At 35.0% G+C, this 24,133-nt stretch overlaps 1 protein-coding gene across 5 annotated transcripts in view; it reads right to left on the reverse strand.

The window, feature by feature from the left end:
* SMARCAD1 (SWI/SNF-related, matrix-associated actin-dependent regulator of chromatin, subfamily a, containing DEAD/H box 1) overlaps positions 1-24,133 on the reverse strand; it is a 76,229-nt gene that overhangs the window by 17,025 nt on the left and 35,071 nt on the right. For all 5 annotated transcript variants that reach the window (XM_029943126.1, XM_029943125.1, XM_029943127.1 and 2 more), the window contains 5 exons: positions 21,352-21,453; positions 19,803-19,884; positions 18,011-18,402; positions 8,447-8,646; positions 2,012-2,102 (listed from right to left, as the gene is read on the reverse strand). In XM_029943126.1, coding sequence (XP_029798986.1) covers positions 2,012-2,102; positions 8,447-8,646; positions 18,011-18,402; positions 19,803-19,884; positions 21,352-21,453 — 867 coding nt within the window. The remainder of the gene's footprint in view (positions 1-2,011; positions 2,103-8,446; positions 8,647-18,010; positions 18,403-19,802; positions 19,885-21,351; positions 21,454-24,133) is intronic.

Here is a 24,133-nt window from a genome sequence, read left to right on the forward strand (position 1 = left end):
CCTATTACCCACCAATTTCACTTCTAAGACTGTATTCAAGAGGTATGAGAACATATATCCACAAAGAACTTGGGTAAGAATGTTGGCAGTAGTCAAACACAGGGAATGACTTTAATGACCTTCAACAGGAAAATGAATACACAAGCTGCAACATATTTATATTATGGACTACCGCATATCAATCAAAAACCAAACTGCTGATAAACATAGAAGGGTGAATCTCTCTAACTTTATCATGCACCAAGTGAACCAGAAATAAATAGTATATACTGTATGGCACTATTTATATAAAGTTCAAAATTAGAAAAAAAATAATCTATGGTTATAGGCATCAGAATAGTGGTGGTGGCAATGACTGAAAAGAGGCATGAGGGAATGTTCCTGGGATGATGGAAATGTTGATTTGGGAAGTAGCTACATAGGTGCACATAAATGTAAAAAGTCACTAAGCAATCATTTGTGTATTTTATTGCAAGTAAATTATATATAAGTGAAGTGGGGTTTATTTTTTGGTTATTGAGGAGGTTTAGCTAAACACTACCAGCTGTGATAAACTGAACTGCCTTCATTCATGTGCTGAAGCCCTAACGCCCAATATGACTATACTTGGAGATAGGCTCTTTAAGGAGGTAATTAAGGTTAAATGAGATCACAAGGATGGGGACCGAAACCCCACTGTCTGAGAAAAAGACACCAGGGATGTGTGAGCACAGAGAAAAAGACATGTGAGAACATAGCAAGAAGGTAGCCATCTGCAAACAAAGGCTAGAGGCCTCAGGAGAAACCAAATCTGCAAACACCTTGATCTTAGACTTCTAGCCTCCACAGCTGTGAGAAATAAATTTCTGTTGTTTAGGCCATCCAGTCTTTGGTCTTTTACTATGGGAGCCCTAGCAGACCAGGCAAACATTAATTTATAATTATTGTGTTTTATAGGTTACAAGAACAGTTTCACCTATTATACTTCATTTGATGCCAAATACAATCTTATGATATAGAAATTACCCATGTTTTATTAATATTGGCTGAGATTACGTAATTTGGTTAGGATTAGCCCATGAAATCAAAGGTTTGGGCTCCCAACCCAGAATTGATTCTCAAGTCCAGCTTTACACAACTGTAATGCTCTATATTCTGTATCTAATTCTATAATTATTTAAAATCCTGCATATATATTGTTTTCTATCAGATAAAGAACATCTTTGTTATAATGATAATATAATGTATGTACGGGAATAGTCTTAAAGTACAAAAGATTATTAGAAGCTAACTACAGAATAAGGACCACTATGTTAATTTTTATTTCGAAAATGTAATACAGAATGTAATACATATGTATTTAATAAACATTTTTTCCACTGAACAAGACTAATTTTTAATAAACTTTTTAACAGAAGGACATTAAGATTAGATTAAAGGTCAACTTTCTATGTGACAATACCTAAACTACTGGGTGTAATGAACTTCCTAAGTTTAGCTTCAAGCAAATGTGACTTGGGAAAATAAAACAGAAACTCAGACAACAAAAAATGGCTGAAATGATGCTGCTGATCAATGTGTGGATTTATTTATAGGTCTCTATAAATTTTCAAGGTAGCCATGGAAAAGCACATACAACAAAATCTTAGTATTCTACATATGTGTGTGTATATTTATACACAAACACACCCCTGCAGAAGAAACTAATCTCAAAAGATATACACCAAACAGTACTTATTCAAAGACAAGAGGAGAATGAGGAATCTTGATTTTTTTTTTGGGTATTTTTACATAATGTCTCATTTTTAAAACATAAATTAATTTGATAACCAGAAAGAAAGTAAAAGCTCATTTTCATTTTGGGGGGCAATGAGGTGGGGCCAGAGCTAAGAGAAGCAACAGAAAATAGAAGGGGTGACTGGAGTACTAAAATACTGCTGAGAGCAATAAACTCTCAGGGAAAATTTTTGTTTTTTAAATGGCAGCAAAAATGCCTTTTAATGATGAATCCCAGAAATAGAGTATTACTTACCATTTCATCTGCCAAAATGCCATTAAGTCCGTGTTTATGTACCAACGCCAGCCAATTCAAACCAACCTTCTGATAGGGCTTGAGTGACAAACTGGTAAAGAGAGTTACCAAATATTACAGATTTATACTTCTATGCTTTTACACTCTACTAGTTTTCTGACATGAGGTTTAAGTTTACAATGCACACAAAAACTGAAATACCTAGGTCTAGTCTTACCTTTTAACTTACAAGCTATTTACACCTAGTTAAGAATAAGAGCCCAAAATACAATGCATTTTTTTTCTCAAATTTTATTTTGTATTGACTTAATTTTTCTGGCTCTAAGAACTACAAAAAAATTTCCACATTCTGTCATAATATATGCCACCAAATCAATTCTATATATGATCAGAATATTACCTATGATAACATATTACTAACCTAATATTTGTACTAGAAAATGGTACTGTATGGATCTTAATTTTACCATATTAAGGAACTTCAAATATTAGGACAATACAGGCTTAATTTGCCTCTTTACCAGGTTGACTGAATAAACACTTTTCTGAATGAATGTCAGTCACCTCTAATGTCAATGGTATGTGTATCTGAAAGGTGTATGTATGTATTTGTGTTTGAACTATATGAATGTAAATTTTTGAGACATCAATGACTATCAAAAAGTAGAAAGTAACAGGCAAGGGTCAAAAATCTCATTTAATTTGAAAAAACATAATTTGGAAATAACTTGTTTGGAAGGTAATATGGGAAGGTTATGATCGATGAAAACTATTTTTTTTCTAAGAGTTCAAGTGGTTAAAATAGCAATTATTACTAAACACCTACTACATAGATACACAAATAGCATTTTCAAGCACCATCTCATCTAATCTTTTAACATCCATAAAGAATGCCTTTTATCATTATTTTAAACAGATGAAAAACCTGACATTAGTAATCTGCCTGAGGTTACACAGCTACAGAGTGTTATAAATGGCTATGGTTTTAACTAAGGAAGTCCATCTCAGAAGTTTATTCCTGGGGCACCTGGGTGGCTCAGTCAGTTAAGAGTCTAACTTAAGCTCAGGTCATGGTTTCACAATTGGTGGATTCAAGCCCCGCATCAGGCTCTGTGCTAACAGCTCAGAATCTAGAGCCTGCTTTGAAATCTTGTGTCTCCCTCTCTCTCTGCCCTTACCCCCTGTGCTTTGTCTCTCTCTCTCTAAAAATTAAACGTAAAAATTTTTTTTAAAGTTTATTCTTATACTCACTAGGTCAGCACATAATATATATTTACATGAAAAGCTAGGATAAAGACATACGTCTCATTCTCTAGCTTTTATCCTCTCCCCTTCACTTCCTATTATACCCATCCTATCTGTACACAGGTAAGTGGTCTGGACATAGCTATGACATAATAAAATGGTTAAAGTGCGAGATTCTAAAATCATTATGCCTTAATTAGAATGGGAAAGATATCCAATGTGAAACTAAAAATACATCTGGGGGCGCCTGGGTGGCTTAGCTGGTTCAGCATCCAACTTTGGCTCAGGTCATGATCTATAGTTCATGAGTCTGAGTCCTGCGTCAGGCTCTGTGCTGATAGCTTTGGATTCTGTGTCTCCTCTCTCTGCCCCTCCCCTGCTCGCACTCTGTCTCTCTCTCTCAAAAGTAAACATTAAAAAAAAAAAAAAAACTTTAAAAAGAAATCTATGTGTCAACTGTGGGGTTTGCAATCCATAAAACATTTCTCATTAAAAAAAAATTAGGGGCGCTTGGGTGGCTCACTCAGCTAAGCATCCGACTTCGGTTCAGGTGATGATCTCATGGTTCATGAGTTCAAGCCCTGCATCGTGCTCTGTGTCCTGACAGCTCAGAGCTGGAGCCTGCTTCAGATTCTGTATCTCCCTCTCTCTCTGCCTCTCCTCCACTCATTCATTCTCTCTCTCTCTCTTCCTCCCACCCTCCCTTTCTCAAAAATTAATAAAACATTAAAAGAAAAAATTTTTTAAATGAAATAAAATTAAAATTAAAAAAATTAAAAGTATTGGTGGGAGAAAAATCAGCAGTATTGCTGAAGTCTTTACAGCTCCTTTTTAAAGATGTCTTTGCTTTCCTGGACAATATAATTTTGACTTCCACTACAAAAGTAATGATAAGTAAAACATATTACCATAGATATATTAATTTCCAGATCCAAATCAATGTTCTACAATAATGGTGAAGGTAAATGCTCATAGTGGAATGTTTACTCTAATCGAGACACAATGCAATGGCCTTGACATGCATTATTACTTCATTTAATCTAATCACAAAGCAGGTAAGATTATCACCCCCATTTTAGAGATGACCCAATCTCTGGGGCTTGGAGAAGTAACTTGCCCAAGGTGATATAGCTATCCAAATGCATGTTTGCAGTGGCACAGACTGTATCCAATCCAGGTCTGATCCAGAGCTCAGCCCTTAAACAGCACAACATGAAAACATTCTCTCCTTCTGACCTCCCCATCTATGGTCAAAACTGAGTTTTTTTTTTTTTTTAATTTTTTAAAAATGTTTTTATTTGAGAGAGAGAGAGCAGGGGAGGGTCAGAGAAAGGGGAGGGGGAGACACAGAATCCAAAGATAGCTCCAGGCTCTGAGCTAGCTGTCAGCACAGAACCCAATGTGGGGCTCGAACCCAGAAACAGTGAGATCATGACCTGAGCCGAAGTCGGACACTTAACCGCCATAAACTGAGTTCTTTATTATTTTTGAGCTCTAATGCCTTAGTCATCTTACACACATACGGTTCATATTTTATGAAGACGATGAAACTTGATAAGGTGGGCATAGCATATCATTTATAAATGCATCAAAAGGCCAAGCATGCTCTCCCAACATCTATCTATCACAAACACCTAAGAAATATTGAGAAACCTGTGTAACTATACATAAAACTTTAAAACGTGATGAAGGAATTTTGAGAATCATCTACTACACAGTTTTTTAATCAAATAAAAACGGTTTCATCCATAATCATAAAGCAGCTCTGCTGGCTGTTTTTGATCAAGACACTAAATAGCTTTGTTATATTGAAATATTTGCTTTAAAGATACAAGCATTTGTGTGTGCTTGTGTAGGTGTATACACTCCTCTGCTGAATTTGTCTAAGATTCCAGTAACTTTTTGTTGCTTAGTATCCCAACAGTGCTGCCCATTACAGATCCCTTCTTCACAAACGATAAATGAAATTTTGAAAAAGATGTTTTAGGGGCGTCTAGGTGGCTCAGTTGGTTGAGCATCTGGCTTCGGCTCAGCTCATGATCTCACGTTCGTGTGTTCGAGCCCTACGTCAGGGTCTGGGCTGACAGCTCAGAGCCTAGAGCCTGCTTCAGATTCTGTGTCTCCCTCTCTCTCTGACCCTCCCCTGCTCGCGCTCTCCCTGCCTCTCAAAAATAAATAAAAAACATTAAAAAAAAAAGAGAGAGAAAAAGAAACTTTATTAAAAAAAAAAAGATGTTTTAAGTCCTATTCACTGTATGACAAAATTTTTAAACAGAGCAGCTGTATTCTTTCTCTAGCAGGGTCTAATATTTAGATGCTGTACAATCATACCTTCCATTCATTTTGACATACTATAGTTTTCTAAGAATTTTCATGACTGTATATGAACTCCCACCACCAGTTTACAGATAAAAATGTAATTTGTCTGGGGTTACCCAAATGGTTAAGAACTGAAGCACACACCTTCTGAACTAGTTTAAGTGTTCTCTTCTCATCAGCAGAACATAAGTATCTTTACACTGAACATTTTTGTACTTTTCACTAAGAAAATAGTGATTTTAAGATTTTCAGAGACCATGAAAGAAAACGAGACAGCATGTTATTTTAAAGTTACTTGTTTTGTTCGGAGGAGGAAAAAAAAAATCCTTCCAGAGTCATGATTTCTTTTCAGAGTGAAAATTAAATTGGGTTTAAATCTATGAGAGACACTGGTATCAAAAATTTGAAAGGTGAGATAAGCCTGAAATGGAAACAAAATGCTAAATCTGACTTTAAAATGCAGAAATAGTCTAGGGAGACTTGTTGCAAGCAGTTCGTATGAAACAAGATTAGGTACTAGCTGACCCAACGCTTTGTATTCCCTCCGTGTAACAACGTTAGTTTGTACTAACAACAGTATCCAAACAGCTAAAATATTTACATCATAGCACTTGGAGTTACTCAAGTCCCATCTGCAGTACTGATCTGCATTCACATCACTGTCAAGTGGCTTCACAGCAACTGTTTAGATCATGATAGGGACCCATCCTATCAAGTTGAGGACAAACAAAATCAGAATAACCTGGGTAGATTTAGCCCAGAAGAGACAGGACACATATAATGAAATACATTTTATACTGAACATCTGAGAAATCTTTTCAAATAAAAACAATTTAAAGCTAATATATTTTAGGTCAACTGTTAAAATTTGAAAGATGGCTACATTAATGGTAGGAATAAGAAGGGAGAAATACTGAGGGTTTTTTTTTTCTCTTTTCCTTCACTGCATTGTATTTTAACTTTAGGTATCTTCAGCTTTAACATTTTAAAACAAAAACTATGAATGTAATGGTTTTGAGATTTGAGATACATACCAGAAATGTTATTTTCCTCTGCAAAGGCTTTATTTTTAGAAAGGATTTTGGTAGGTCTGTATGTCCCTTATCACTAAAAGGCAACTTTTTTTCTGTTATAATTCATATGCAGGGTAGCTTAGTCATCAGGATGGTTTAACATTTTCCTCCAATGCTAATAAATCCTTTCCCAAGGTGGAAAACTACATTAAATGTCTCTATGCTAAGCAGCAATGTTGCCTGGCCGATATACCAGCTTGGGCAACTCCTACCTTGGTTAAAAATAAAAACCAAGACAACAAATTTCACCCCCTAAAAGTGCATTTACATGAACTCTCAAGAAACTATCTACACAGGTATTTAGAAGTTCTATTTCAGGCTAGAGCCAATGAGCATTTTTTTTTAAAAAGAGCAATTTTTCTCATCTATTAAATATTTCATCAGAAAATTCCTCAGCATAATGGAAAGGACAGTGTATTACCTGATCATACTATTTACAAGTAACAGAACTTTGTGGATGTGGGTTTAAGAGAGAAAATTTTCAAGTGATGCAATAAAGCACTTGATTTTTAAAAATCTCAATTATGATAAAGTAGACTCAACTGGGTAAGTCTTGTAGAGTGAAGAACTCCCCAGATCCAATGCTGTAGAACAAGGAGCAGCTCCAACTACACTTTTAGGAGATGAATTTGCTGACATGGCCATAGTTCTTTCTACGCAACAGAGAAAAGAGCTTCTTTGTGGGTACTGCATCACGCTTCCCTACACCATCCCATAGCACCCTAGAAGGGCACAGAAAAGATTGTAGCTTACTATTAAAGGCCAGCAACCGTATCTTGACTTTTAATTAACCAATGATCAGCAAATATGCTTTGATCATTGACTAGAAAAAGACTAGTAGTAAATAAAATCACCAACTAAGGTAATTAATTTTAGTACCTAGTGCTAATCTTATTAAATACCTAACAGAATACCTTATCAAATACCTTATTAAATACCTATTACTTACTGTGATAAGTGAACAATTTTATATGCTTCTTTAAAAGGAAGTATTCTGAATAGTTCTGAGTCCCCAAACCACTTAAAAATAAACTTTTAAAGGAAGTTCAATACAATCTTCAAAATTGGACATCCCAATATCCCAATACCATGCAAACTGAGGGTGTGCACAATTATAAAATACCATTTTAATGTGTACTAGTTGTTGTACCAATTTCTTACTGAAAAAAATTTAGTGTCCTTTTTTTCTTTGTAAGAATTCTGAAAAGGCATTTTACTGACACTAGCAGTTTTGGGAAATATAGCTTTTATAATCTTTCCTTATATAATCTACTTAAAAAGTGTCCTTTTCATTGTTGATATGTTTCTACTACAGAAAGAGATTTAAAACTCTGGGCCTTTGAAAGCATTTAAAACATTAAACCAGATACATTATATTTTAATAATTTCACTTTATTTATGATTTAAAAAATAACTGAGCTAAGACAATTTTTTTCACTGATACAGTTAAGCAAAGGGGGTAGCAGCTAAAACCACCTTTTCAGTTTTTGTGATTATATATGAAATTATCTGTCATCAGATAAGGAAAACACAGATTATATAAGACCATAACATTTCCTCCCTCTAATTTATAAAGATATAATGGAGTAAAATACCCTAGGCAGGGTGGGGGGAGGGGGGTCTCGATAAAAAACAATTCTTATGTGTCATTAAAGGAAACTCTGGGCTTCTCTTCTTCTAACATTAGTTTTCATAAAGCTTCTACATGTAAGTTCCCTTAGGCACAATACAGAAATAAGTTCTAAGTTTTTATACAGCTGAGATAAAATTAGAAATAGGAACATATAACAAATATTACCTCTGGTTTAGAATGGAGGGTTGCTCTATGTTCCATCCACCTCCATTGCCAGTGAGCATGGTAACTTGTTTTGTCAACTTATTTGAAATGTCTTCACATTTGTTCATAAGCTTTATAACCACATCCCTTTCTTGGATCAGTGTTTTACAATGCCATATCAGATCTTCTGATAAGCCATTAGTTTTGGACATCTTTGTGAACTATGGCATAAAAAGAAAAGTAATTTAACAGTTCAGATCTAGTAAATAAAAATCCAGCATCAATTTCTTTATGAGGGAAAGAAAATTTGTTAATTTAAACTTTTACTAATGACTACAATCAAGTGCTAAGAGAACCTGTTTCTTTCTTCGTGTCTACATTTAAATTCCCATGTTTCTCTTTGATAAATCCTACTGTCACCGCAAACTCAACGTGCTGAAATAAAACATCATTCTCCTCAAAACGCACAGTCTCAAGCTGGTTATTACTTTGCACCTAGTGGCTGTTCTCTTATAGGAGAAACTCTAAAGTGATTGCTAATGTCTCCTGTGAAGTTTTGTTTTCAAAATCTGAGAATCACCTTCATTACCAAAGGTAACAGTACTAAATAGAATACCTGCATACTCATATCTTTTCATCACTTTCCCTGCCTATGACATATTACTATATCATTAATCTTCCTAAAACATATGTTTCCCTATCTATCATCAAAGTACCACACTTCGAGCTTTCAAAACTCCAACTATTATTTGTCACTTAAATTAACCTAAGACTACTACCTGGAAAAATATTGCATGAATCAAAACTTAACTATGACCAATTCAATAACTTGATAATTTTTTTTAAAAAGTCAATTTCAATACAACACTTGTATAACTGGTTCTCTGTGAAAGCTAAGAGAAGTTCTTTCAAAAATGTATTTGTATTTATTTCTTATGAAGACACTGAATACTTCATCATGTAAAGCTGTAAAAAATGAGAATTTTTCCATCTAGATAGCTGAAAAAATATCCTGAAGATTATAAAAAATATTTTTAGTGAAGAATAACAGAAAACCCATCTTTTTTGTTTTCTTAGCTATCTTCTAAGCTAGCTTCTAGCTTCTTTTCTTAGCTATCTACTAAGCTAACAACCTGGCTGGGCAAAAAGATAAATCCCACAATCCAGAAATGAATAAAGGAAACTAGAGTAAAACCACCTGTTAAAAACTATACATGATTTTGATTCATGTCATCTTATTTATTCAGCATATTTCTATTTACAAAAAGAATCACATTAACAACTCTAAATATAATCTCTGTGATCATAGTATATCTAAGTTCATAGACAAGCTCAAATAACAGAAATTCAGTACTTACAGGATATACTAAGATAAATTATTCAAAACACATTTATAATATGCGTTTTTCATATGTAACCTAGAAAAAGTTGGAAAGAAAACTTCCAATCTATTCTAAAGCCATGTTATTATTGTACTGCGGGATTGAAAAACAAAACAAAAACTTAGCACTTTACAAAACGGCACTGTGAAATACAAAGTTACTTGCACACTATATTTTCACATGGACAATATTAATAATCACAATACGATCTCCTACTTTGTGCTTTCAGGGGAAAGTATTAACACATCAACAGCAGGGTATATAAGATTAAGAGCCTTAAAGATTTTAAGAAGGTTCTATTAGAACTTCTAATTAAGGAGAGCTTAGGGGGTTCAGGGGTTAAGTGTCTGACTTTGGTTCAGGTCATGATCTCACACAGTTCATGAGTTTGAGCTGCAAATCAGGCTCTGGGCTGACAGCTCAGCTCAGAGCCTGGAGCCTGCTTTGGATTCTGTGTCTCCCTCTCGCTGCTCCTCCCCCACCACAGTCTGTCTCTCTCTCTCCCTCCCTCAAAAATAGAACATTAAAAATTTTTTTTAAAAAGGGGGAACTTCTAATTAAATTATATTTTATTGGGGGCACTGGGGTGGCTCAGTAAGTAGAGCAATGGATTCTTGGTTTGGCTCCAGTCATGCTCACAGTGGTGGGAGTGAGCCCCAGCACGGAGCCTGCTGAAGACTCTCCCTCTGCCCCTAGTGCTTGTGTGGGTGTGTGTACTCTCTCAAACAAAACAAAACAAAACAAAACAATAAATAGAATATATTCTTATTTTTAAAAGAATATCTATGTGGAGAGAGATAAAGCACACACATTAAGGAGGGAGAGGGGCAGAGAGAGAGGGAGAAGGAGAACCCCCAGCAGGCTATAAGCTCAGCATGGAGCCTGATGCAGGCGATCTCACCACTGTGAGATCATGACCTTAGCCAAACCAAGTGTCTGTCGCCCAAATGACTGAGCCACCCAGGTGTCCCAATTAAATATATTTTTAAAGGAATCCCAAAACTATAGGCCAACACCCAATTTCATATCCTTTGTGGGTGTGTGTATATTTATGGTGTGTATGTAAGAGAACAAAGAAGAATAACCAGTATAAAGAACATAATTATGTGCCTTGTATGGGCTGGAAACTACTAGATGCCTTTTATTCATTAATTCATTAAATCTTCATCATAACTCCAGATCAATCTACCAACTCTGGAATCATTTCCAAGTTCTCACAGTACGGTAAGATTCCAAAGTCCAAACTGTTTTCTTTTCACTATAATTAGTACCTCCTTAAATAAAATAAAAAAAAGAAAGAAAGAAAGAAAGCAAGTTAAGACCTTTTAAAATTTTTTTTTAAAAAAACTTTTTTTCTGTAAACAACTACATTTACTATTCTCTAATGTTTTAGCAAATACTAGCTTGCCTGGTGGAGGATCCGGTATATAGACACAGTCCCTACCTTCATGTAGTTTACAGTCATTGGGAAAGATACGAAACAAATAATTGTAAGTGTAACAACGGGTATTACAAGGGAAAGTACAAAACTTCATGGGCACTTTTCCCAAGGAGACTAATATAATCTAAAGGACCTAGAAAATTCTTTGAGTAACAAGGCCAAAAATAAGAAAAAACTACTCTGACTCAAAAAAAGATCAATTCAATTATGTCAGAATCTAGAGAAGAAACTAACATTTCAAAAAAGAAAAGACCAGACATAAACTATAGCTGGTTAAAGTATACCACCAAGGAGGTATAAGCAGAAAAATCCAGACTGCAAAACTATAGAATAAATGATCCAATTCCTATACCAAAGATATTAGAGGAAATGAAAGATAGATGGGTAGGGAACTTACAGATTAAAAGAGAGTTAAAAGACTGATATCAATGGGGCACCTGAGTGGCTCAGTCAGTTGAGCATCCAATTTCAGCTCAAGTCATGATCTCATGGTTCATGAGTTCAAGCCTCACACTGTGCTCACTGCTATCAGCCTGTCAATGCAGAGCCTCCTTTGGATCCTTGGTCTCCCTCCCTTCCCCCCCTCACTTGTGCCTTCCCCAAAATAAATATTTTTTTAAAAACCTGGTATTAAACAACCTCAGCAGATGGTCCTTATTTATTGGATTCTAATTCAAAATTACTTTTAAAAAATGCCATTTATGAGAAACAAAATTTAAACACTGAATGCAGATTATTTTCTTTTTTTGGATATTTATTAGCATTAAGGAATTACTGATGATTTTTATTAGATGTGACAATGTAGTTGGTTTTGTTTAGAAAAAAGATCTTTTTTTTGTGATATTTAAATTTTTATGGATAAAATGAATTCTGAGATTTGGTTCAAAATAATATGGGATGGAAGGAAGTCGATGAGGATACAGATGAAACAAGATCAGATACCAGCCAGGCACTGAAGCTACTGATGAGGACATGGGGCTTTGTTCGCTACCTTATTCTAATTTTTTATGTTTGAAATTCTTATAGAGGAAATCAAGGAAAGTGCAAAAGGTAACTCTTACTTCAAGGTGCATCAGCTTGAGTTGGTCACTGAGATTTTTAAGTGAACTTGACATTTTGGTTATTTTTGAAGTCAAAATTTCAAATTTTATCTGGGGCTTCCTACCCTGGGGCTTCCTACTGTCCCCACCTCTCCCTGCATTTAAGCCAACCAACAATGGAGACGGTCCAAATTACGGCCAGTTTAGAATTTAAATCTATCCAGTAACGTACAGTGTCCGTGAACATAAAATACCAGACTTTCAAGGAAAATGTTTCACTGAAAGATGAAGTTGTCAGGATTTGGTTTGGCTATGAGTAACGATAAACCCAAAACATCAGAGGTTTAAATACAACTTAAGTTAATTTCTCTCCAATGTAAATGAAGACCTATGGACACACTTCAGATCCGATATGATGGAACCAAATCAAGGATTTTTCTATTTGTTGCTTCATATCCTCAATGCGTGGGGTTCCTACCATCATACTGACATCTCAGTCAACAGGAAGAAGGGATCCTTTAAGGACACTTCCCAAAAGTCATAATATACTTCTGCTTACATCCCACAGTACAGAATTTGTCCAATTACCAAAAAGGGAGGCTGAAAAACGCTGTCTTAATATATTGTGGGTAATGGAACCAGCCATAAATCTGTTTAAAAGCCCAGAGGCAGTTTAAAGTACAAAAAGAAAAACTGTCCAAAAGAGTTCCATTTGACATGGCTGTAACTGATATGGACGGAGGACACGCAGAAAAGAAGGTTCTTAGCATTTCACTAGTAATATATACAATACTTCCAAAGCAAAATATTGTGGATACCTCCAGCTAACATTTTCTAAGAAGCAGAATTTGGCTGAATGGGCATTTACTTAACCCTTAGACTTCCTACAGGTCAGTACCATAATTACACCCCTCTTAAACATGAAGAAATGTACAATAAGAACCTGCTAAAAGTCAGATAAACTGCTAGAAATGTCACAACAACTATCTGAAACCAGGCAATCTAGCACCACTATATTATTCACCAACCTGTTACCTTCTAGTAGCTACTCACAAAACCGAGAGAATAAAGAGGCCTACGTGAAATTCAGGAAGAGATCCAACAAATAAGAGACAACAAGGATTCCTTTGGCTGTCAGGGAAATGAGATCCTAGGGTCACAGCTGAATAGGGAGCCTATAATCCAACCAGTCTAAACCAGCAGGTCTTAAGATTCCAGGTGAGACTTTTTTACAGAAAGATGGAATACAAATGGAATACCCGAAGTACGAAAAAACTGAGGGGAAATTTAGACAGCAGGGAAGGTTTGAAATAATAAATATATAGAAAACTGGACAAAGAAAAACCAAGACAACTAATACCTAGAAAAAACAAAATCCTAAGCAAGGAGGAAAAAGTAATCATGTAATACACTACATGGCTAAGAATGGCATTTACATGGTTATACTAATGTAGATACTGAGAAATGATCTTCAAAATTGTATTAACTTAAATAAATCTCAATATGTAATTCCACGGTATCTTTATTAATGGTGTGTGTATGTGTGCGCACGCGTGGTTGGAGGAGAGGGAGGGAGGGAGGGAGAGATGGACTGGCACTTAAGGAAATGTATAAGAACACTACTGTTATATTACTGTTTCCTGAAGACAAAAAGCATGTAACAATCCTATAAAATACTTAGCCTCATCAAAAAAGGGTTTAAGAAATGTAAATACTCTGTAAATGCAGGATCTACTAGTAAATCTACAGTTACTGATGAGCATAGAAAATATAGTCCTATTTACACAATATGAAATACACAAATGGATGCACAAATAAGATGCTAAATAATGTCTTAAGTGGTGGGCATCTTTGGTAGAATTTTGGCTAATCTGGCCTTCTTCTCTGTTCTTGCAGGTATTGTTTTATTTTAGACAAAGAAAAATCATTCCTCAAAAAAATATGATAAATCTGAGGTGCCTGGGTGGCTCAGTCAGTTGAGTGTCTGACTTTGGCTCAGGTCATGATCTCACAGTTCATGGATTTGAGCCCCGCGTCTGGCTCTGTGCTGACAGCTCAGAGCCTGGAGCCTGCTTCAGATTCTGTGTGTCCCTCTCTATCTGCCCCTCCCCCACTCATGATCTATCTCTCTCTGTCTTTCAAAAATAAATAAAAATTTAAAAAATATATATGGGATAAAGCTATTTTTTTTTAAGGTGGAAGAAGGGGGCAGGGAAGCAATTCCTACTTGCTGGATAATTACATGAAAAAAAAAGAACATCAATATGGCCCTGATTACTACCTCTTTAATTAAAAGACTCAAGTGTCATTCCAAGGACTTTTTTCTTTTAAGAACAGTCACAAATTGAAGTACCTCTCTCCTGCCACAGTGTGTCACTCTTACAATATAAGTATTTTTTAATTTCTACAGAAAGGGGGGAATTGTTTAAAGTCAAGTCAGATTTAACTTCCTACCTAACAAGTAACATTTTTGAGGACAGAGTCCTAATCTTATTCACTGCTATAAATACCTGCAGTAGCCAACAAAGTACTTAAAATGCATTTATAATAAATTTTATAAATGTAGAACTTATGCAAATTAAAATAAAGCTGGAATACAGTCATCTTAAACATAATTTACTGAAAATCATCCTATCAGTAAGGAAGGAATAGACATTACCATGCTTTAAGTGACAAACTTAAGCAGACATTTTATAATAACCACTGGGAAAACAAAGCAGAAAAGAAAACTTTGATCCACGTTACTAGCAGAAGGGAACAGTACAATGAGCATGAAGTGTTTTGACATGAACTAAAACCTGGAGTGCATGGTTAACGATCAAGGAACACTACACCGGCCTAAATGTTGAGGAAAAATAGATGAATATATGAAGTTTTAGGTTAAGTTATTCGTGAATGAGTTACTCATGTTATCTTCTTTTGGTCAGCATACATTACTATTCAGATTAAAGATAAAGATGCAACACAGTAAGATTATCACAGACATAATAGTCCCCATCCTATTCTGCACAAGGCTAGACAAAAACTCGGTAAGTAGTCGACAAACTGATGCCACCAAATGTGTGAACTACGGCAATTAAAATCCCAATTTTACCACATTACCATGTTTTAAACTGACATTATTACTGACTTGCTATATTTTCAAAGTCTACATCATTTAATGATACGGTGTCTTACAATAAACACATCCTTTACTACACTTAAGCAGAAAAAGATGGAAAAATTATGAAGAAAACTTGGCAAACAATAAATTGTGATTCAAAGAAAACAGGTTTAAAGCTGTAAACATAAATACCCTTGTAAATGATGCACTTATTTTGTTAAATTCTACTCATGTAACATAAAGGTGATTAGAATATCTTACAGCATTTAATGTTTAAAGAGAGTTAATTCTGATGAGAAAGTTGTAATGATGCACTTTTCACATTTTGTTTTAAAAGGCACTGCTAACCCCTAACCTAATTTTCACAAACTGCTTTTCTAGTAAAACAATGAAACATTAATAATTACATTTAATCTATCAATGCTACAGACTTCAGTTTTAGCAAAAATCATAATTAAAACATATGTGTACTTGATTTGTTGGTTCAGTTTGCCTTTTTAAATGAATTATTAATGACTCTTAAAGTTCTCACAATTCCTCAACCCTTAAGACTAAATAAGCTTCAACAATAATGTTGAGTTTACACATTATAGTGAATCATTTATATAACTTTTTAGTACAATGTATGGAATATTAACTTTACCTCTGATGAGTTTAAGATATAAAATTACTCTCTAAATCAGTCACATTCAAAATTCTTAAGTGACTGAAAGGAGAAGCTTCAAGTTCCACATACATTAAAATTCAAGGCTTCTAGATATGGATGTGCCAGTGGTAACTGTTCATTTCCAAAACTCTTCATTTACCTACATTTTTCAGGACAGCAAAGTCCTGTTTTTGCTTAAGTAGCAAGTTTACTTTGTAACTGGTCCATAAAATAACCAACGTTTAGGTAAATGGCTAGCAAAAAAAAAAAAAAATACTGTTCTTGTGTTCAATTTTTAGAAGGGGCAAGATGCAATAGGAGGATTAAAAAGGTAAGGCACAACCTACAAAAAATTCATGTTGAGACTAATTTAAACTATGCTGATTAATTAGTAGGGGAAATAGGCTTTCTACATGTTAAGTTGGATATTTTTGAAAGCATCTGGCACATATAAGTCCAGTATAATTTACTTTTGCTGTAAGATATGTGGGCAAGTAGTTACAGTTACTAAATACACTGGTTGCAGATAATTGCATTCCTTAAATAAATTAGAATCCCAACAAGCCTGAGCAGCCGACTCTGCAATAACACAGGAGACCATTAAAGATTAAAAGAAAGAAGAAAAGGAAGAAAAGAAGAACAAGAAAGCCCTTCAGCAAATACTTTCACAAATAATCACTCAGGCAAAGCTGAACAAGTTTTGAAAGGGCCTGCTTTGACAGATGTTCTCTGGAAAAGCAAAGGCTGCAGGCAAAGCGAGTGGGCTTATTTATTTTATTTTTTAGACTACAAAATACTAGCAATGTTTCTTTATTTTTCAAATATCTTAATTTTTTTAAAAAATGCTTTTTAGAACCACTATTCAGGGACCCTCCCACATTGCCCCTTTTATAGACATTTATTAAGGGAACTTATGCTCTTATAGATTTGTCACAAGTATAAAATTAATCACAAAAAGCAACTTTACTCCCTAAGAGAGGGAATAAAACTTCCTTAAAGTTTACAAAGCTTCAAGAGGCTGTTCATCTTCTAAAGCTGTAAAAAACCATCGACAGTGCTTTCACAGCAGGGCCTATATATACAATCCAGGATATAAAAGCCCACATTCTCACAAAAGTCAACGCAAAATTTAAAAGACAGAGTTCTTCTATTTCTCTGTATGAATAAGCTTTGCTGATTGCTGATACTTATAGAACTCAAAATACAGGTATTTTGGGTAACACTTGTTTACAGATCAAATTCCGTAAAATGATCATGCAAAGTGTACTTACCAGTTGCTTATGCCTTCCCTTCACCTAACGCCTGAATTCTAGGCTTCACACACTTTTCTATCTTTCCAATAAAAAACGCTTGCAGCCTGCCACACTCCATAAAATGGCCGTGTTGTTTAACCAAGAAAAACATGTTAGATTGAGCTGTCACTTTTAAAAGAAAAAGAAAATAAACAATTGCTCCTTTTGTGGTGAAGCATAAAACACTTAGGCTGGCATTTTGGATCATGGAGCTCCCCTGGACGTTGCTATTGCTCTTCAAGTAGCTGTAGTAAAATTTCTGCCACATTCTTGCTTTCTGCATGGTGTCTCAGCAGTAACAGATCAGAACAGGCTAGCAAACGACTCCTTCCTAAATGTAAGCTCTAATTTCTTCTTCTGCAGTGAAATGAACCAAGTTTCTATGCAAAAGAATGAGTGACAGTATGCCCAGCCAATCAGCTTGGGTTTTTTCAGGAAAATCACCCCTTAATTCATTCAAAATTAGGTCATATGACACTATTTGAAATGCTATTGGCTTACAATGAAAGTAATGTTTGACTCTACACAGGGTAAGGCCACCCATCTATGCTTCCCTGGGCTGAAGACACCTTGACTATAAACGGTATTGTGAATCAAACAGACACACAGACACACACACACACACACACACACACACACACACACACACACACACACGGAAAAAAAGTAATGTAGCCTTACCAGAGTTTCCCAACTATTAAAGGGCCGGAGTTCAGTTATCTTCTGAGCCTTTTTCTGAGAACACTGAGGAATCAAAGTCAGTTCACCAATTGAAGCATCTTGAAGAAAGTGAAGGATTTTACCCTTATAGCCATCCTCCACCACCTCTTCCCCACTGCTGTAGTCCTCATCTAGTGAGCTGCCCACATCAGAGCCGGAATCATATTCTGAGTCTTCAATAACTCTCTTAGGATTGAATACATTTTTTTTACGTTTCTTATTAAAACCATTTTGTGGTTTCATGGAACATTTCTGTTTCAGTTTTGTTTTCGCTGAATTTTTAGGATAATTCTGACTTCTTGAAGAAGCTTCTTTTCCATTTGGAAATTCACTTTGTGAGGCATACTGCATATCTATATAGGTAGACAAAAATAACTGAATTAGAAAGTTACAAATTAAATACAAGGAGATAACCCTTCAAATAAGATAAAAAATATTTAAACATCGTATTTTCCTTTTGAATATAGAATTCAACTATAATTTGTTAAATCTTGATATGAGAAATACTGAAGTAGAATCTAAAGTTGCACAATAAGTTGAAATAATTAGTTTAACAGGTGATAACCTTTAAAAAAAGGAATATAAATCCCCATTTTCTAACAAAAGTCCTGAGCACATAAATGGCAGCTGCATATTCATAAGCTACCCCAGATGTCACTTAGCAGCCCGTCTCAATGCCAACAAAAACAATGTTCACCCTAAATTAAGACCATTCCTATTATATTAATTTTCCACTGCCATCTCCACCTATTTAAATATACTATTATTAAAAAGCCCTGCTACCTTTTCATTGGTTTATCTATCATATTCCATAGATTTCTAAGATGTCTGTGATTGAAGAGATTCTGTTATCTCTTACCAGTTAGTCTAGAACATGACACTTTACTATCTAGAATGGTTTTTTCACTTACTCAAAGAACTTTCAGGCTTACACATTATCATACATTCATTCTGGTGCATATATAAAAAAAGGAAAAATAAATTGGGTATAAAGTATTCCTCAAATTCTCCACATTCACATCTAACTCTTTTGACTCATTCTTCAGACTCAGAACTGGTGATTTGATGGCTTTCTTTTTTGGGCAGACTATCATTCTCTGTGCCAGCAAGAGCACCAGTACTACGGTATTTCTTAGAAGACTTCATTAAAAAACAAAAACAAAAAACCTCAATGCCACTATACTGGGCTTTTTAAGCTGGCTTTGAAATTATGAAGGGCTGATCTAACTGATTATTGCTTAAGGATGGTAATAAACATGTGTAATTCACCTCTTCTCCACTACTTCTCTATCATTTGGTTCTGAAGGTTAAAAATGAGCCAATACAGGTTTAGGGACTTTCTTCCATGCCAGGGATACTTATCTTTGAAGTTCCTGATGGTGCACTTTTGATACTCACATATGTAAGGGCAGACTAGGACACCTACATCACACTGATTCTAAAACAACAGCAATCATAAGATCCATCCTGAGAGATGTTAAAATAATTTTTAAAAATGTTTCTTTATCCTCAGTAATACACAGTAATTTAAAACTAGCCCTATTAAAACAAAAAGTTAGCCAAGTAGAAAAAGATATTTACTATTTCATTTTATACTGCCATTAACATTTAAAACTATTCATTTAAAAAATTTTTTACATCATTATTTCCATTACCTTTTGTAAACCCATTCACTGATTATTGGCTAATAGATTTATCATTTTCTTATATTCCAAAATGTGTATATGCTTTCTATGACAAAGGAGCTAATTACCTTGGTCTTCTGCAAACACTTTTAAAGATTCTAAAGCTTCTGTGTACATCCATTCATGTTCCTTGAGTACTTCCCTTAGTTCCTAGAAATAAGTCATTGATCTTTTTGTTAAAAATCTAAAATTAGCAACTTATAGAAAGCTTTTATACTCTTCTAAAAATAAGTCACTTGAAAATTCATATCTGATTATTTCACACTTGTTTTCATGCTGCTTTACAAATGCTTTCTGTGTGTATAAAATTTCACCTCTGAGAATATGTAAATCTACAAAGGAAAAGAAGTTTGACTTTTTCCACATTTCTACTCTCCCTATGAAGTGCTCTGAAAACCTGAAGATCAAAAATATGTGTTCAATCAAACTTAAACATGCAGTTAGGCTTTTACAAACTGACAACTTCAAAACATACAGTTTCAACACATGTAAAGAACCAGCAGAACAAAAGATTTTGCATTTAGCTCTTCAAAACACCTGTGCACATACTTGAATAGAACAATGCAAGTGTAAATGCATTCTAAATGTTAAACAAATAATGTGCTTCTACATACAATTATGTGATTAAACAGAGGTGCTTTTAACGTTAAAGTGGCACGCTTGGCTCTGAAATTATTCTTACTATTTAACAAGTAAAACAAAGCTTATGGAATATTAAAATACTAAGATGCAGTATTACACTTTAAAATTCTTTTCTGGGGGTGGGGTGCCTAAGTGGTGCAGTCAGTTGAGCTGAGCAAATGACTCTTGATTGCAGCTCAGGTCATGATCCCAGGACTGTGGGATGGATCCCTGCAATCAGGCTCTGTGCCGAGTGTGAAACATGCTTAAGATTCTCTTTTCTTCCCTCTGTCCCTCTCCCCCGCTCACACATGTGTGCTCTTTCTCTAAATAAAATAAAAATAAACAAAATAGTTTTTAAGTTTATTTAATTTTTAGTAATCTCTACACCCAGTGTGAGGTTCAAATCCACAACCCTGAGATCAAGAGTCAGATCCTTTTCCAACTGAGCCAGCCAGATGCCCCTACCTACACCTTAAAATTCTTTCTTTATTTTAAATTTTATTTTTTAAGCGAGAGCGAGAGGGAGAGAGAAACTCTCAAGCAGACTCCACACTGTCAGCAGAGCCCAACGCGGGGCTTGAACTCACAAACCATGAGATCATGACCTGAGCAACGATCAAGAGTCAGATGCTTAACCAACTGAGCCACTCAACTGCCCCTTTAAAGGTCTTAAATGAGAAATTTAAAGTACAAGAATATGAAAAAAGCTAACAGCTAACTTGGCTTTCTAAATATTCACATTATATAGGAGTTCCAATTGTTCTGGTTATGTTTGTTATTATTATAGCTGTTATGCTGATACAGTTAACAATTAACGTAAATACACAATGTAAGGAATTCACAAGTAGTATAAAAGTATTTTATAATACTGATAAAACAGAATATTTAGTTAAAAATGTAAAATACATCTTGAGCTTTACACAGTTGATCTCAAACACTATTTTGTTTCAAATATTTAACATACACTGATTAAACCTGTTCATGACTACCCACCTGTTTATCAAAATTGGGAAATTCCTTTTGCAATTTCAATACAATACTTTCTTGCTTTTCCCAATTACTGCTAGATTCTGCAGACTCATTTGATTCTTCTCCCTAATGGGGGGGGGGGGGGAGACAAGGAGATCACATATTAACAGTCTGAAGACAATTACATTTATATTTCGACTTGTTTTGAAACTTACCACATTTGGTAAGAATCCAAAAATGTTTCTTTCTATTCTTGTGAAAACTGACAAATTTATATCTTTAAGGGTAAAGAACACTGTTGCTTTAACATTATAAAAAGACCTTGGTTCCCTAACTCACACTTCATACAGCACTCAAAATGAGATAAATCTGCTAAAAGAGTAGAATGTTCCTTAAATTACTCTAAATAATTCATGTATATTGAAGTCTCTCCAAGCTAATGGCAAGTAGCAAAAAATGATTCAAATATCTCACCTATGCTCACAATTTTATACCTCCTTACAATTCAAATACTGAGGGAAAAAAGTTACTTCTACTTCAGTGTCGATTCATAGAACGGCTTGAATATTAATTGTTCAGCTACAATATAAAAGTAACACAATGACAGAAATTTATGTGAAACCAAAACATTAATCTGGGAATAATTACAGTTACTCATATAATCTCTTTCTTCTTTTGTCACTTCACTTAAAAAAACTGGTTGAAATTTCATATTTAAGCAAAAAAAAAAAAGATTCCTGGGTTCATGCATAAGAAAAATCTTACATTTTAGTCAATCAAAAATCATTTACGTAACTCTGGTTAGAACTGTACCATATGCTACACAAACAAGATCTAGAAAAACACATGCTTTCTTTTACCTCCTTCCTTATCTGACAACTGTTTAGTTTTTTTCCAACCCAAAATAGAAATACTAAAAATTATGAGTGATATCTCTCTTGCCCACAGAAATATGATGAAGTTCTACAAGGTAGAAACAAATAAAATACTATGAAAGTCTGGAGTAGGAAGAAGAAAACTCATGTGTTTTGACAATAGTAAATGGCACATTTGGGCTAAAATACAGAGACTGTAAAAAGGCTACAAGTCTGAAAACTTAAATCAGAACTAATAATGCATTTGGCCAAATTGAAATCAGTCTTTACTGAGGAAGAAAGGATTTTGAACAGGAGGAAAAAACACTAGTATGTGGAGAAAGTATTTCGAAGCCTGCAAAAAGTCATATTGCATCTTCACTTAACAGCTGAAGACACTGAAATTGCAAGAACAAACCTTTTAGAGGTCACAGATGGATAAGAACCATCAGAGGTCGAAATAGACACTTAGGTGTCTTACTCTAGATTGGGGTTTTTCCACTATGTGTTTCCTAAACTTCATTCATTCACATAGCACATTCCTGGTTTAAATTCATTAAATTTCTATCAACCAAAAAATGGATAAACAAATTAAGATATATCTATATAAAATGCTACATTATTCAGCCTCAAAAAAAAAATGAAATACTGACACTTGCTACAATGTTGATGAACCTCAAAAACATTATGCTAAGTGAAAGCTAGACATAAAAGGAACATATTGTGTGCTTCTATTCACATGAAATACCCAGAATAGGTAAATCCATAGAAAGAAAGCAGACTGGTGACTGCCAGGGGCTGGGGGGTAAAGAAACTGCTTCAAACGCATGGCATGCTCTTATGGGGTGATAAAAATGGTTTGAAACTAGACAGGAGTGGTGGCTGTACAACATTGTGAATGCACTAACTGGCATAGAATTATTCATTCTAAAATGGTTAATTTTATGCAATGTGAATTTTACCACAATTAAGAAAGTTTGATACTTAGAAAATAGTAAACACCTTTTGGAAATCAAATATATGACAAGATGAATTAAACATTCAGTAGATGGCATACCTATCATTTGCTGACTGCTCTCAGATATAACACTATTTTTTTTTTTTAATTCTTGAGTTGAGAGAGAGAGAGAGTTGGGGAGAAGGGCAGAGGGAGACAAAGAATCTCAAGTAAGCTCCACACTCAGCATGGAGCCTGATACAAGGCTCAATCCTATGACCCTGGGATCATGACTTGAACCAAAATCAAGTATCAGATGCTTGACATACTGAGCTACCCCAGCACGCTCAGATCTAACCCGTCTCCAGCTCCACTAACCCATAGTGATTTAAAATGCTTATGCAATCCAGTGGTTACACAGGTGACACCAGGAGTTTAGGTCTAATCTGTCTCACTGGGCTGTGGAGTTATGAGTTAATCCTGTGGTTATTTTTCCTGTTCCAGAATGAAGAGCTGGTACAGACATATTTAGAACTGGCAACAATCTCAAGTTAGCTCCTTGTCCCAGGGAGTAAGGGCCATTATCACAGGTTAAAAACAAATTTAAGTCCCTAAAACTGAGGGGGTGTAAATGGAAGAGGGAGGTGGAGGAGAAATACAAGTAGAATCAGTGCAGCAGCAGTATCATGTTACTGAAGGAACTGCAGAAACTGGTGTCACCATCCCATCCCAGTGAACTGTGGCACCCTGGCCTATACAAAAGCTGGATGGTGAGTTTGGGAGAATTATTTTAGTTATCACAAACAAAGAGCACTATACCAGATGTAGTATTTTTATTGGAGCAATCAGTGTAACTGTGAAGTTAAAATCTATCAGATGCTTCTTTCCCCACTGCCCCATCCCAATTAGAAAGGACAAGCAAAAGCAATTTGTTTTCATCTGGGAAGGGTCAGCGATAGATACACCTTCACAGTCTTCAGGGCTATGGTAACTCTCCTGCTCTTTTATAATATAG

This window comes from Suricata suricatta, chromosome 1 (assembly GCF_006229205.1).
Source record: "Suricata suricatta isolate VVHF042 chromosome 1, meerkat_22Aug2017_6uvM2_HiC, whole genome shotgun sequence".
NCBI lineage: Eukaryota > Metazoa > Chordata > Mammalia > Carnivora > Herpestidae > Suricata > Suricata suricatta.